General features: G+C 40.2%; 1 protein-coding gene across 1 annotated transcript in view; it reads right to left on the reverse strand.

Moving 5' to 3' along the window:
• TMEM163 (transmembrane protein 163) overlaps positions 1–12,956 on the reverse strand; it is a 161,025-nt gene that overhangs the window by 37,639 nt on the left and 110,430 nt on the right. The window contains exon 5 of the mRNA XM_065413845.1: positions 4,598–4,694. Within this exon, the coding sequence (XP_065269917.1) occupies positions 4,598–4,694 (97 nt within the window). The remainder of the gene's footprint in view (positions 1–4,597; positions 4,695–12,956) is intronic.

Below are 12,956 nucleotides of genomic sequence, written 5' to 3' on the forward strand. Positions count from 1 at the left end.
AATCTGTCATTCTCCGTGGACTCATTTAGTCTTGGTTGGAGTTAGCAAAGAGATAACTCAACGCTACGGCAGAACTCCATCATGTAACATGGCTAAAAAAATCAAGATTACATTTCCATCTAATCCAAAGCAAAATGCCATGCACAAAATATTTCTGCATGCAGCTGTGACAAGAAACTGAGGGATGATTCCTTAGTCATTGACACTTTGAAATCCATTTGTTTTTCTTTTTACTTAAAGCGCGCTATTAATTTTTCCCTTTCTGAAATCTATTTCAAAAACAGGTCAATCCTTTGATGAAGGATTTTGCACATTCATTCTAAGGAAATGCCTTTTATGTTACTGGCACATTAAAAATTGATGAATGAAATGACCCATATTATACATGGCAGAAAATGCAATAAGGTTAGCGTAATTATTTCAGAACAATTCAGAGGGGGCTGACTACCCTTTGAGGCATTTAATCAAGACCGCTTATAATTAACAAATTGATACGTAATTATTTGATACATTTCTCATTCAAGACTTGTTCATATCTTCAATTATTTGTTCTAAAATTTATGCAAATTAGAGTTGAGCTCAAAGAAATTATATCTGCCCCACCGCTGTGTATATATAATCCTGACAAAGTCAGTGTAATTTACTGTGTATATCAATGATGAAAAATGAAGCTTTGTACTTCCGGCAACGGTTCAATCTACCATTTTGTTCCACACAAACAGCCATGCAAATTGTGCCCCAATGAAGAGTAGGGCTGCACATGCTGAACTTTCCCTGTCTTAAAACAAACTAACAATGCTAGTTTTGTACTCAACATTTGAACATGAAGGGCTGCATTTTCCAGTGGCGATATGGGGGTTTTAGCCACATGATTCCCCTTGAAATCAGAGTCATGCTGCTAAAATTTCACACAACGCTTTGAAAAGTTACCCTCTGCTCTGTATGACCTCTGCTCCAGGAAAGGCAGATCTGAGTATAAATTACACACACGCAAAGTCATGCAACATGGCTCCCCTGTGCAATTTGCATTGGATTAGACTGTCTGGATCGAATTTGGACCTCGTTACACTAGTGAAAAAGTGGTGTAATGCCTCTGGTTTTTGTGGAGTTACTGGCCCTTCGTGTTTGACTCTCACACCACCACCGTAACTCCACTGACATCAGTGGAATGCCAGTGTAAGATTAGAATCAGCCCCAGAGATGGTATTCACAGTCACCATCTTGACATGGAATTGGATATTGTGTTGCAGTGCACAAAGGACAGGGGCAGATTATGCTGTACCACTCGATACCTTTGCAACTAGAGCTAAGTGAATAATAGAACATTTTGGTGTGGTGGCTGAACAGAAAAATCCAAAAAATTACATTTCAGGTCAACTCAAATTGGACACTTTTCTTGCTGAAACTTAAAAAGGTAATTTCATTTTGGGTCAAACAAAACATTTAGTTTGAATCAAAATTCAAACGGGGGGACGGGGGGACGGGTTGTTTCATTTAATTTTCAGGTGTTTTTTCACCTTTTTTGTCTTTGTTTTTAAATAAATTTAGCCACATTTCAAAGTGAAACATCATTGAAACAAAAAGTTGAAATATTTCATTTTTTAAAAGTCTAAACAAAACATTTTGCCAAATTTGACCCTAATTCTCTAATTGTATCAGTCAACCTAAAACTGCATTTTTCAGCAAATAAACTTTGTCCAAAAATTCACCCAGATCTAGTTGCCATGTAGATGCATATATTATAGCTATATTAGGTGACAATATAACCACAAAATATAATAAAATTAATACTATAAGTCAGTAATATAAACTACACATTAGCTGGTGCTCCAAGGAAGAGCAAACAAAACCTCCTCCTCAGCCATCACTATAGAGATCCCAATATAGAACAATCCTCATCATCAGGACATGCTGGTGGGGACATTTCATTCCATTTAAGCAGGTTTTTCATTAATGGAAGACACTGATTCATTGTTAATGATATTGTTTTGGGAGCTGTAGAAAATAATATTTGTTCTTTGAAAAGGTCCATGCAGTTGGGAGGAGGAACTGTCTGCATTGGGATAGGGCCTGAGCAGCTAAAGCAGAGCTATTAATATGAGCAAACAGACAGAATCCGCATTAGATTCAGGCACAGAAGAACTAAGCGCCACTAGATCACCTGAAGGGGTCCCTATTAAAGAGTAGTAATTGCCATTACATATTTTGAGTCCTGTAGCCTTTAGGCAAATCTCCCCACTGGAGATTATTGGCAGCATTATCTCTGTTATAATGTTGTTCTCTTAGGGTACGTCTACACTTACCGGAGGGTCCGGCGGCAGGCAATCGATGTTCTGGGATCGATCCCGGAAGTGCTCGCCGTCGACGCCGGTACTCCAGCTCGGCGAGAGGAGTACGCGGCATCGACGGGGGAGCCTGCCTGCCGCGTCTGGACCCGCGGTAAGTTCGGACTAAGGTACTTCGAATTCGTTATTAACGTAGCTGAATTTGCGTACCTTAGTCCGAAGTGGGGGCTTAGTGGGGACCAGGCCTAAGTGTGTGTGGTGCTTGCCATATTATTAGGTGGCCACACACTAGACCAGACCAGCTACACTTTTCTGTTGTCACTCTTATCTCTGTGTGTATGTAAATGCAGCACTTGTGAAAGGCATCAGCCTAATTTCTCTAAAGACTTGAATTCTTCAAAGAAACATTTTTTTCATCAGAAAATGCTGATTCCCTGAAACAGAGACAGACCAACTGACCACCCCCCCCTCCAATAGCTGGTGATCTGGGCGCTCCCACCTCTTAGGTGAGTGCCCTAACTGGGCTACTGACTATTCTGTGGTAGGTGTGTCTCTAGTGTTTTCACTCCAGTGCAAAACAAATTTCAAAAAATCACATCCTCGAATGTTGGGAGATTCATTCCTTTAGGGCACAAACATTTTACAACCCCACTTTCAAGATTCTTTATTTCTGATGTAAAGAAGTTTCAAAAATAAAAGCAATAAGACACCAAATTTGTATGAATCGTGAGGAACTTTGAGACTAAAATGAGTGATGTCCCTTGAACTGAGGCCCACTTGAGAGAGATGACCCTAATCTAAAGGCATTATCTCTAGTCAGTGTGATTTCCATGCCAGTTCACTCCTTGGGCTCTCTTATTTAATTGATTTTTATACTGTGGACATTTACCCACAGAGAAATGTGCTAAACCTTCCAAATTTATTTGCCATAGACCACTATACAGCCATAAGATGGTTATTTTGCCTCTTACAGAAACCTCCCTGCATGGCTTGCTGCTGTTACATATATCCAGGAGCATATATTTAGATGTGAATATTCTTGCTAATTAAAGGAAATGTAATACTTAAGCTCACCAGGGCTTGCTCTACTCTTGATGAGCATGTAACTCCCAATAAAGTATTGCATGTAGACTTTTAATTTAGTGGTTTTTGCCCAACCACAAAGAAGTTTCCATAGAATAAAACCCCATGAAGACCACTTGTGTTTTTAAAAGCATGGAGAATAGTTTGAGATTGTATTTTGTAGTTTCCAGGCCTGCCTCCATCTCCTAATTAAAGCAGGTGGCCAGGGTGCTGATCTGATGATGTGGGGGGGGGAGGCGCAAATTTGGCGAAGAAATGCCCAGGGGCAAATTTTCAGAGTAACATTGCACATGTCTATGTGCACACCTGTGTTGCATGTGCACGGGGTTGGAAGCACCCAAATCAGGTGTGGTCAGAGAGCTTTGTGTGCACCCAATCCTGACTTGAGCATGTGCACTGGTCTGTGGACATGTTCAGCTGTAAATATTTGGGCCAGCAAAGACTAGGAAAGCTCTTCTGACGATAGAAATGGTGCCCTCTGGCTCTCCCATTGAGCAGCCAGTTTGGACAGACAGGGATGTGGGGGACTGACTCTGAGTGCTGTTGGAAGGGAGGAAGCACTGAGCTGAGAGAGAGGCTGCTGGCAAAGGCTGCTCTGATAGTCTGGGCGGGCTTCTGTAGCTGCACTGGCAGCAGGGAGCAGGAGAAAAGCCTTTGTGATGCCCCATGGTGGGACACCTAGAAGAGCCAGCTCTTTCTCCCAGCGGAAGCTAAAGCATGCTCCCCTCACCTGATTCTCTCCTGCCACCTGCACGTGTCTCTGGATGTGGAGGCAGGAGCTGGAAAACAAAAAATACAATCCCCAAATATTTTTCCACATTAAAAACAAAATACCCAAGTCGGTGGGGTCTTGTGCTGTGGAAACATTCTCCTCATTAAAAAATGTACCTGGGCTGGAGAGACCTCACCTGAACACCATCATTAGGGCCCAAACCTACTCACTTTACAGCCCTCAACAAGAGCTTTAGACGATTAAAGTGAGCAGGATTGGCCTGTAATGTTAATGTGAGTCATACTTGTACCTCAACAGGAGATTATACCTTACAGTGTGGAAAAAATATCACTTTAAGACCATGATCCTACAATGATGTGTACACAGGCAGGCCCCTTCCCCTACTGGAGCTCCATTAAATATAATAGGGCTTCATGAGAGTACACGGTCTGCCTTCCTGCAGCCCTTTGCAGGACTGGGGACCAGGAGAGCATCATAAAGAAAAGAATGGCCTTACCACTTCTGGGAGCAACTTCATCGCAAGGTCATGGATGGCTTTGACCACTATACATACAGCTGAAAGAAGAAATATCACACCCAAGATAACACAGGCTCTGAAAAGAAAGAAAAGTTGAGAGCTTATTTGGAGCTTTCAGACCTTCTGATTAACAACACAGTTGACAACATTAATTATCATTTATATGGAGGAGCTAAAGAATGGGGGTTTGGGTTAAAGGCAGAAGACAATCCCAATTCCTTTTCACTTCTTAAATGCTGGACAATAGTTGGAAAAAATTTGGCAAGAATAGCTGTGTCTCTGTGCACAGGCCTCTCCAGTCTAAATCCCCTTTCTTTATTAGAGGATGATGGGAAGAGATTTGAGAATCTAGATGGTAATGTCACAGGAACCTGACACCTGAGCTGCAGTTGTCTCTTCCTCAACTTGAAGGAAGAGAAGATTATGAATCCCAACTGGTAACCAGAAGAGCTACATTTCAGGTTTTAATATCATCGTACAGGATGTCCATGAATCTAGTAATGCCTAGAGGCCCCAAACAGGGATCAGAGCCCTATTGTGCTAGGTGATGCACAGAACTAAAGTACAAAGCCAGTCCCTACTCCAAAAAGATACAATCTTGTTGTATGCCAAAACGAAACAGGTGAAGAAGGCAAACAAAGGGGGTAGGGGGATGAAGAGAGAAGGAGGCAACAGTGAAACAAGCACGTTTTGAACAGGAAGTAGTCATAGTTCAGACTTACAATGCACACAATGGCCACTCCCAATTTCAAAGCAAGAGCAGAGATAAAACTCCTATTTCTGATCCAAAAGCACAGGGCCCTACCTCTTTGAACTGGAAGAGACTCGCCTTCTGCAGTTAGTAGTATAGGGCATGTGACACACAGCTGATTCCTTCCAGTAGAGAAAAGTGGTGCACCTAAATACTAGCCCATCCATTACAATATCAATACATTTATAGCAATACTCGGTTTGATTCTCTTGGTAAATCTACTTTATTTAGAAGTATTCTGTAGTCAGTACATAAGAAGTATATAAAATACAGCAACAGCAAATTTAAAACAGTACAATATTTAAAACACTAAATATTTGTAGAAATCATATTGCTATAAATATATTTTTCTTTAAACTTTCCTAAAAGAAAGTAGCAATTTTCTTTGTCTGGTATTCAGTGTCTTGGCACCTCTCCGTTAGAACAATCGGAGGATGCTATAATTAGACCAGCACTGTGCTACTATTTTTAACAATTTAGACATCAGCCCATCTGGCAGTTTGGCAGAACATGTTACATTCACATCAAGCTCGGTTTAGGGACTGCAATGTGATTGCATTGCTCTGCTAAGGTCAAGAAATGCAGGTTCAGCAATGGTGCAGATGCAGCATTCCAGCACTTCATTCACTAACGGAAGCAGAGGGTCAGATCCTGAAGTGCATTGAGGCCACTTTCCACCACCCCCCTGACAATCTCTGGCCACTGAAACTTTGGGTAAAGGGCGCAGTGAGGATCACCTTTATGCCAGGATGCTCCTGTAGTGGTCCAGCGCCAACAAAGAGGCTCGTATATCACGCATCCTTCTTGCTGATGGGGTAACAGGGACTTGCTTACTGGAAAGGAGGACACAACTTTGCTACACTAGTCCTGGAGTAGGTGTTTGCTGCCTGGGGTAAGTTGAGCAGGCCCTCTTAGCATACTCTACCACAGTACATGGTGGAAGGTGTGCAACTGGGCGCTTTACCCTCTTTGCACACCACTCCCAGATGTCTACTTTGTGCATTTTGAGAGTACCCGAGATCTGCCAGTAACCTCTAGGTGGAGGAATAAGCAAGTAGGATGGATTCTATGCAGATCTGGAGTACTAAGTCATCATCAGCCTGCATGGTTTTACACTGACAAATCTGCTTTCTAGAGGAGATGCAATAATGAAGGCAAAGTAGATCATTTTTGAAGGGGAGTAAAAACTTGCAAAGGAGAAAACAGAGGGACAGTGAGACATCTTATCACACGTTTTCTAAAAGTTCCTGGTTCAATAGTTGATTAACTCTCCTAGATTGATAATTTCACTTCATCGGAATGAATCAGTGAAAGGGAATATAATCAGAGCCTTCTACACTCAGTATGAGGTGGAATGGTTTTTTATTTTCAATATCACCTTCAGGTGGTGTTTTAGATATTTTATTTCATAATTTAGCATTGATATAGGGTGTCTCACATTAAATAAATCCAGGAGGTAGTAGGATTATTCCCATTTTATGGATGGGGAAGCCGAGACCTGGGCCCAAATTCTACTCACATAGGTGTAAAGAAAGAGTGGTGCCATTTATTGAGAGCAGATTTGGCCCACAGAGATTGAGCAATTTGCCTAAGGCCACCCACTGAGTCAGTGGCAGAGTCAGGATGGAACATCTTCATTTCATGCAGGACCACATTGCTGACTTTTTATTTAAAACAAAAGTTAGGGGGAAACTTTTATTGTCATTCCTGACTGGCTAAACCCCAGCCAATATAAATGCATGTGCTGGAATCAATTTGCCCCTGCTAGTCTAGACTGTAAATTACACTTCCCTGTATCAATAGGCACTGCTCTACCCCAAGGGGATTCTCCCTCAGGGAAGGGAAGATATTGTTTCTACCATGCCTTCCCTTAGTAGTTCTGGGGAAGGCACTTTTAACTGACACCAAGGGCTCCACAGGACAGAGACTGCCTAGCGGGTTCACGGAATCAGTGCACGCCTTGGCCACATTAGCTGCATCTTTTTCTTGGCCAGTGTTGCCCAGTTTGGGGTTGTTCTGACCCCTGCAAGTGCTCTCTCCCCAACCCAGCAAGCACAACTCCCAGTGCCTTGTACCATTGGTTATACCAGCAGAAGCAAACACAGTGTAATCTAACCTTGAGCTGTTTGTCTTGCTCCCTGGAAAACCTGTGACCACTGGTAAGTGGTGCATGACTTGGGGATCTTAACCAAACAATTACTTGACTACTTTGCAACTAAATAAAATGTTTCCAGATCCTAGTGCAGTCTGTTAGTACTAAGGTGCTAGGCAAATGCAATTTCATTGGTTCTCTATAAGTCTGGATGAGCCAGCTCACATTACTAAATAATTGCAAGCCAGATGGGAAGTTGTCCACAGAATTACATATCAAAGGGTACATGGCATTCTCTTTTTGGCGGTGTGCAGAGTACATATATGGCTAGCCCAACTAGCATGGATATAAATAGCAGTGTAGATGGTGATGCACTGCTTAGGTGAGTAAAGACACTCCTGAACTCTCTGGATGTATGTACCCTAGAGGGTTCTCTACTCACGTAAATAATGCCTCTCGCAACTACACTGATATTTTTAGCAGTGTAGTGACACACTGCCTCCCCACTGCTGGAGTCATTCCCCACCACAGGGAAAGACTCCAGCAGCTGGGAAAGGCTCCATCACCAGGGAGACAGCAGGGAAAGACAGGCAGTGAACCTTTCCCCACTGCAGGGAGCTGCTGGAGCCTTTCCCTGCCACAGGGAAAGACTACTCCGGCAGAGGGGAAAGGCTCCAGAAGCTCCCTGAGGACAAATCCTGTGTTTCACTGTAGCATGTAATTACCCATACCCTACATACTGCCGCAAGAGGCGTGCAGTGTAGACATAGCCAAAATGTACAAAGGAGGATCACTGCAGTTATGAGGCTTGATTCAAAACCTACTGAAGACTTTTCATGGGAGTCTTTCCACCGACTACAATGGGAATTGGACTGGGCCCACAGCAAATAGTAGCGCTCTCTCTTTCTCTCTATGTGAATGTTCATAGAAATGAGTATATAGCATAGTGCTATTGCCCAATGAATCCCATCCATAGGTACTGTACATATCCCCCAGACAAAACAACTTTAAGAGCGGGCAGAAGTTCTGAAGAATTATTGGTTACTTCAGAGAATCACCTCATTTAGAACGTTGGGTTTAAAAAAAACCCTTTCAACTATTTGAAAGGCAGGAAACTCAGAATTAAAGTTCAAATTTAAAAAAAATGTTGGAAAGTCACAGCATTCAAGATCACCACCACACTGTGTGGCTGATGTAGCTTTATCTGTATTACATCTGATTTTTGAATCTTTGAATTGTGTACATGCCGTCTCCCCTTCTTCATGTGCATTGAGCTAAATGCTTAACCATGCTCCGTAATATATAGGAACCACTTGACTCGCAACTGATCAGTGTAGTCACCTCTGGGGAAGGAGCACAGTACACCACTTGATGGAAGTGCAGTGAACAAGCATACTATATCCAACTGAATTGCCAGGAGAGTTGAAGAACTGAGAGTAATGAATTAGCCATGCTGAAATTCTGCCCTGTTCCTGGGATTAATGCTGCTACCCTTCTTGCTGACATTAATGCTGCTACTCTTCTCAAGAGTGTCATGGCATTTTTAAGGACCTTAGTTTTCTATCTCTTCTGTAATAAACTACCAGCAGCATAACCCTGCTACCACATTCAGGCATTAGTTCTGAACAGTAGACGCTCAGAGGAAAGAGTTCAATTTACTGATTTGCTAACATTACTTCTTGCAGCACCCATTTTTCCTGAGAAATCTTCCATCCAAATATTAACCAGACATGAATCTGCTTAGCTTGAGGTCTGACAAAAGGATTTTTAGAACATTGACATTTTTTTAAAGTAGCAAAAAACATTGCACTAACATTCTTCTACCTGTCTACTACTCAAACCAACAGCTCTGCAGTGGGAAATGACTTGAGTGTAACAATGACAGTGGCATATTATGATATTTATAATATATCAGATGTCAATAGTGATTGAAAAGCATCTTCTTTCTTGTAAAAAGTCCTTTACCATATATTGACGAGTGAGATTCATTGAAGTCCAAGGAAACCATTAGGGTCATTTGAATCAATAAGATGCATTTTGCAAATTCTTTAAGTATTTAGATTAAAAGTCAATGAAGTATGGTTTTATTTTTTTCTTTTAAACAAATACATAAAGGAAATTTCCACACGGCAAATTAAGTTTAAAAATACATTTAAGGCCAAAAAAAGCAGGGTGACTATTGTAAACTGTATCCATTAAAATATGGGACAATCCATGTGTATGTGCATGTTACACTGTGTGAAATATGTAACTGGCCCCACAAATGGGCACTTATGTTTACAATTTCCAGTTTAGGAACTGATCCTGCACATTTTTTCTTGAGCAGAATTCCTATTGATATCAACAGAGGACCAGTCCTTTCATAGATGTTGCACAAACATAGCTGCATTTTAAGAGGTCAAGTCTGATAACTGGACCCTAGAAGTCCTACTTAGCCAGATAAAAGTCTGGAAATTCAAAGGTAAGTCTGGGAATTCTGTTTTTAATGTGCCACATTATCCTTAAGTATTGCAGTTGTCTACAAACAAGAAGTGATGCTCATTACCATACGCAGGAGTTAGAATACCAGGATATAATGGAATATATCGAGGATGGAATTTCATCCTTAACTCCTGATTTTGGAAGGTTTTATTTGGTGTCCTTAATTTGTTTCAAAGTCATACTATTTGATTTAGGCTGGCAAAGTTACAATATTGCTCTATAATAACTGGATCAAGTCGTATGTTTGTTCAGAAAGGCTGGAATACTAAATATTTCTCTTTCCCCTTATTTTTAAGTCTCTCGAAAGGAAATTAAAATCTAAATGCACCATATTAAATGGTGGAAAAAACAAACAAAATTGCATTTCTTGTGAAGCATGGTAGTAAATCGTATTTCTTATTTGGTATGTTAAAATTTAAACTCTTAGCTTCCTTTTACCCAAAAGTAAAGGTGCTATCACATTAACACAACCTAAGTAGAGAGAATATGCTGTGTTTATTCTGCAGCCCCTTGTGTGAAAGTTAATATATGAGCATCTCACTGAGCAGTCAACAAATCATTATGAGCCCAGGATAATTTATCAGTGCAGCTGTGTCAGGTAACAGCAAAGATCTAATGAAAAACTCATGAAGCTGAGTTATCCTCATGTGGTCTCTATGGCCTATAGAATGTATTATTCTGAAAGGCTTGGATATGTTCTAAATTGGGGACACAGAGTGCAGGGACACAAAGAAACAGTTTAAAAGAAAATGCACATTCATAGTTTGCCAAGCTGGTTTGCTAAAATGACAGAAAGACAAGTTTGTTGGAGTCTTTTAGGAAACAAAACAGTTTACAAAATAATATAGTTCAGAAAGGACGAGCCAAGAACTACTCTCTGAAACACAATTTATGGTCAGCTTTTCTGCCAATTACAGCTCAAGAGAGGTTGAAGTTAGGGCTGTCAAGCGATTAAAAAAAATTAATCACGATTAATCGAACTGTTAAACAATAATAGAATACCATTTATTTAAATATTTTTGGATGTTTTCTACATTTTCAAATATATTGATTTCAGTTACAACACAGAATACAAAGTGTACAGTGCTCACTTTACATTAATTTTTATTACAAATATTTGCACTGTAAAAAAACAAAGGAAATAGTATTTTCAATTCACCTACTGTAAGTACTGTAGTGCAATCTCTTTATCATGAAAGTTGAACTTACAAATGTCGTATTATGTACAAAACAATAACTGCATTCAAAAATAAAACAATGTAAAACTTTAGAGCCTACAAGTCCACTCAGTCCTACTTCAGCCAATCGCTCAGACAAACAAGTTTGGTTACATTTGCAGGAGCTAATGCTGCCTGCTTCTTGTTTACAATGTCACCTGAAAGTGAGAACAGGAGTTCACATGGCACTGTTGTAACTGGTGTCTCAAGATCTTTACATGCCAGATGCGCTAAAGATTCATATGTCCCTTCATGCTTCAACCACCATTTCAGAGGATATGCATCCATGCTGATGATGGGTTCTGCTCGATAATGATCCAAAGTCGAGTGGACCAATGCATGTTCATTTTCATCATCTGAGTCAGATGCCAAGAGCAGAAGGTTGATTTTCTTTTTTGATGGTTCGGGTTCTGTAGTTTCCACATCTGAGTGTTGCTCTTTTAAGACTTCTGAAAGTATGCTCCAGACCTCTTCCCTCTCAGATTTTGGATGGCACCTCAGAGTCTTAATCCTTGGGTTGAGTGCTGTAGCTATTTTTAGAAATCTCACATTGGTACCTTATTTGCATTTTGTCAGATCTGCAGTGACAGTGTTCGTAAATCAAACAACATGTGCTGGGTCATCATCCGAGACTGCTATAACATGAAATATATGGCAGAATGCGGGTAAAACAAAGCAGGGGACATACAATTCTCCCCCAAGGAGTTCTGTCACAAATTTAATTAATGCACTATTTTTTTAACGAACATCATCAGCATGGAAGCATGTCCTCCGGAAAGTGGCTGAAGCATGAAGGGGCATACGAATGTTTAGCATATCTGGCATGTAAATACCTTGCAACGCCGGCAACAAAAGTGGCATGCAAACTCCTGTTCTCACTTTCAGGTGACATTGTAAATAAGAAGCGGGCAGCATTATCTCCCGTAAATGTAAACAAACTTGTTTGTTTTAGCAATTGGCTGAACAAGAAGTAGGACTGAGTGGACTTATAGGCTCTAAAGTTTTACATTGTTTTGTGTTTGAGTGCAGTTATGTAACAAAAAATATCTACATTTGTAAGTTACATTTTCACGATAGAGATTGCACTACAGTACTTGTATGAGGTGAATTGAAAAATACTATTTCTTTTATCATTTACAGTGCAAATATTTGTAATAAAAAATAATATGAAGTGAGCACTGTACACTTTGTATTCTGTGTTGTAATAGAAATCAATATATTTGGAAATGTAGAAAAACATCCAAAATATTTAATAAATGTCAATTGGCATTCTACTGTTAAACAATGCAATTAATTTTTTTAATCGCAGTTAATTTTTTTTAGTTAATCGCGTGAGTTAACTGTGATTAATCAACAGCCCTAGTTGAAGTTTTTCTTCCTATTGCAATGGCATCTGACATGAAACTAAACCTATTAGTTATCTCTAGATCTCAAATATAACACAATGTTGCAGATAAATGGTGAAAACACCAAGACTTCCTTGGTTTGTCCATTGACATATGCCTCTGTGGTAAATCTTTAGCTGTGGCAGATATTTCTTCAAGAAATGTTGGTTGCAGTAGTTCCATCTGAAAATACAGATGCTGCTAACATAGGATATCATTGCACCAAGTGGCTCATTTTGTCAGGATATAAATATTATATTGTCATTTGGGTTGATGCATTATGTTGCATCCTCCAGACATCAAGAATGTAAATATTTAGATCTCTGCAAGCTGCTAAAGGGTTTATGTTACTTGTGAGTTTCCAAGAACCCCTATTCCCTTCCAAGTAACACACTGAATCCCACGAGCTAAA

Source organism: Emys orbicularis, chromosome 11 (genome assembly GCF_028017835.1).
Source record: "Emys orbicularis isolate rEmyOrb1 chromosome 11, rEmyOrb1.hap1, whole genome shotgun sequence".
Taxonomy (NCBI): Eukaryota; Metazoa; Chordata; order Testudines; family Emydidae; genus Emys; species Emys orbicularis.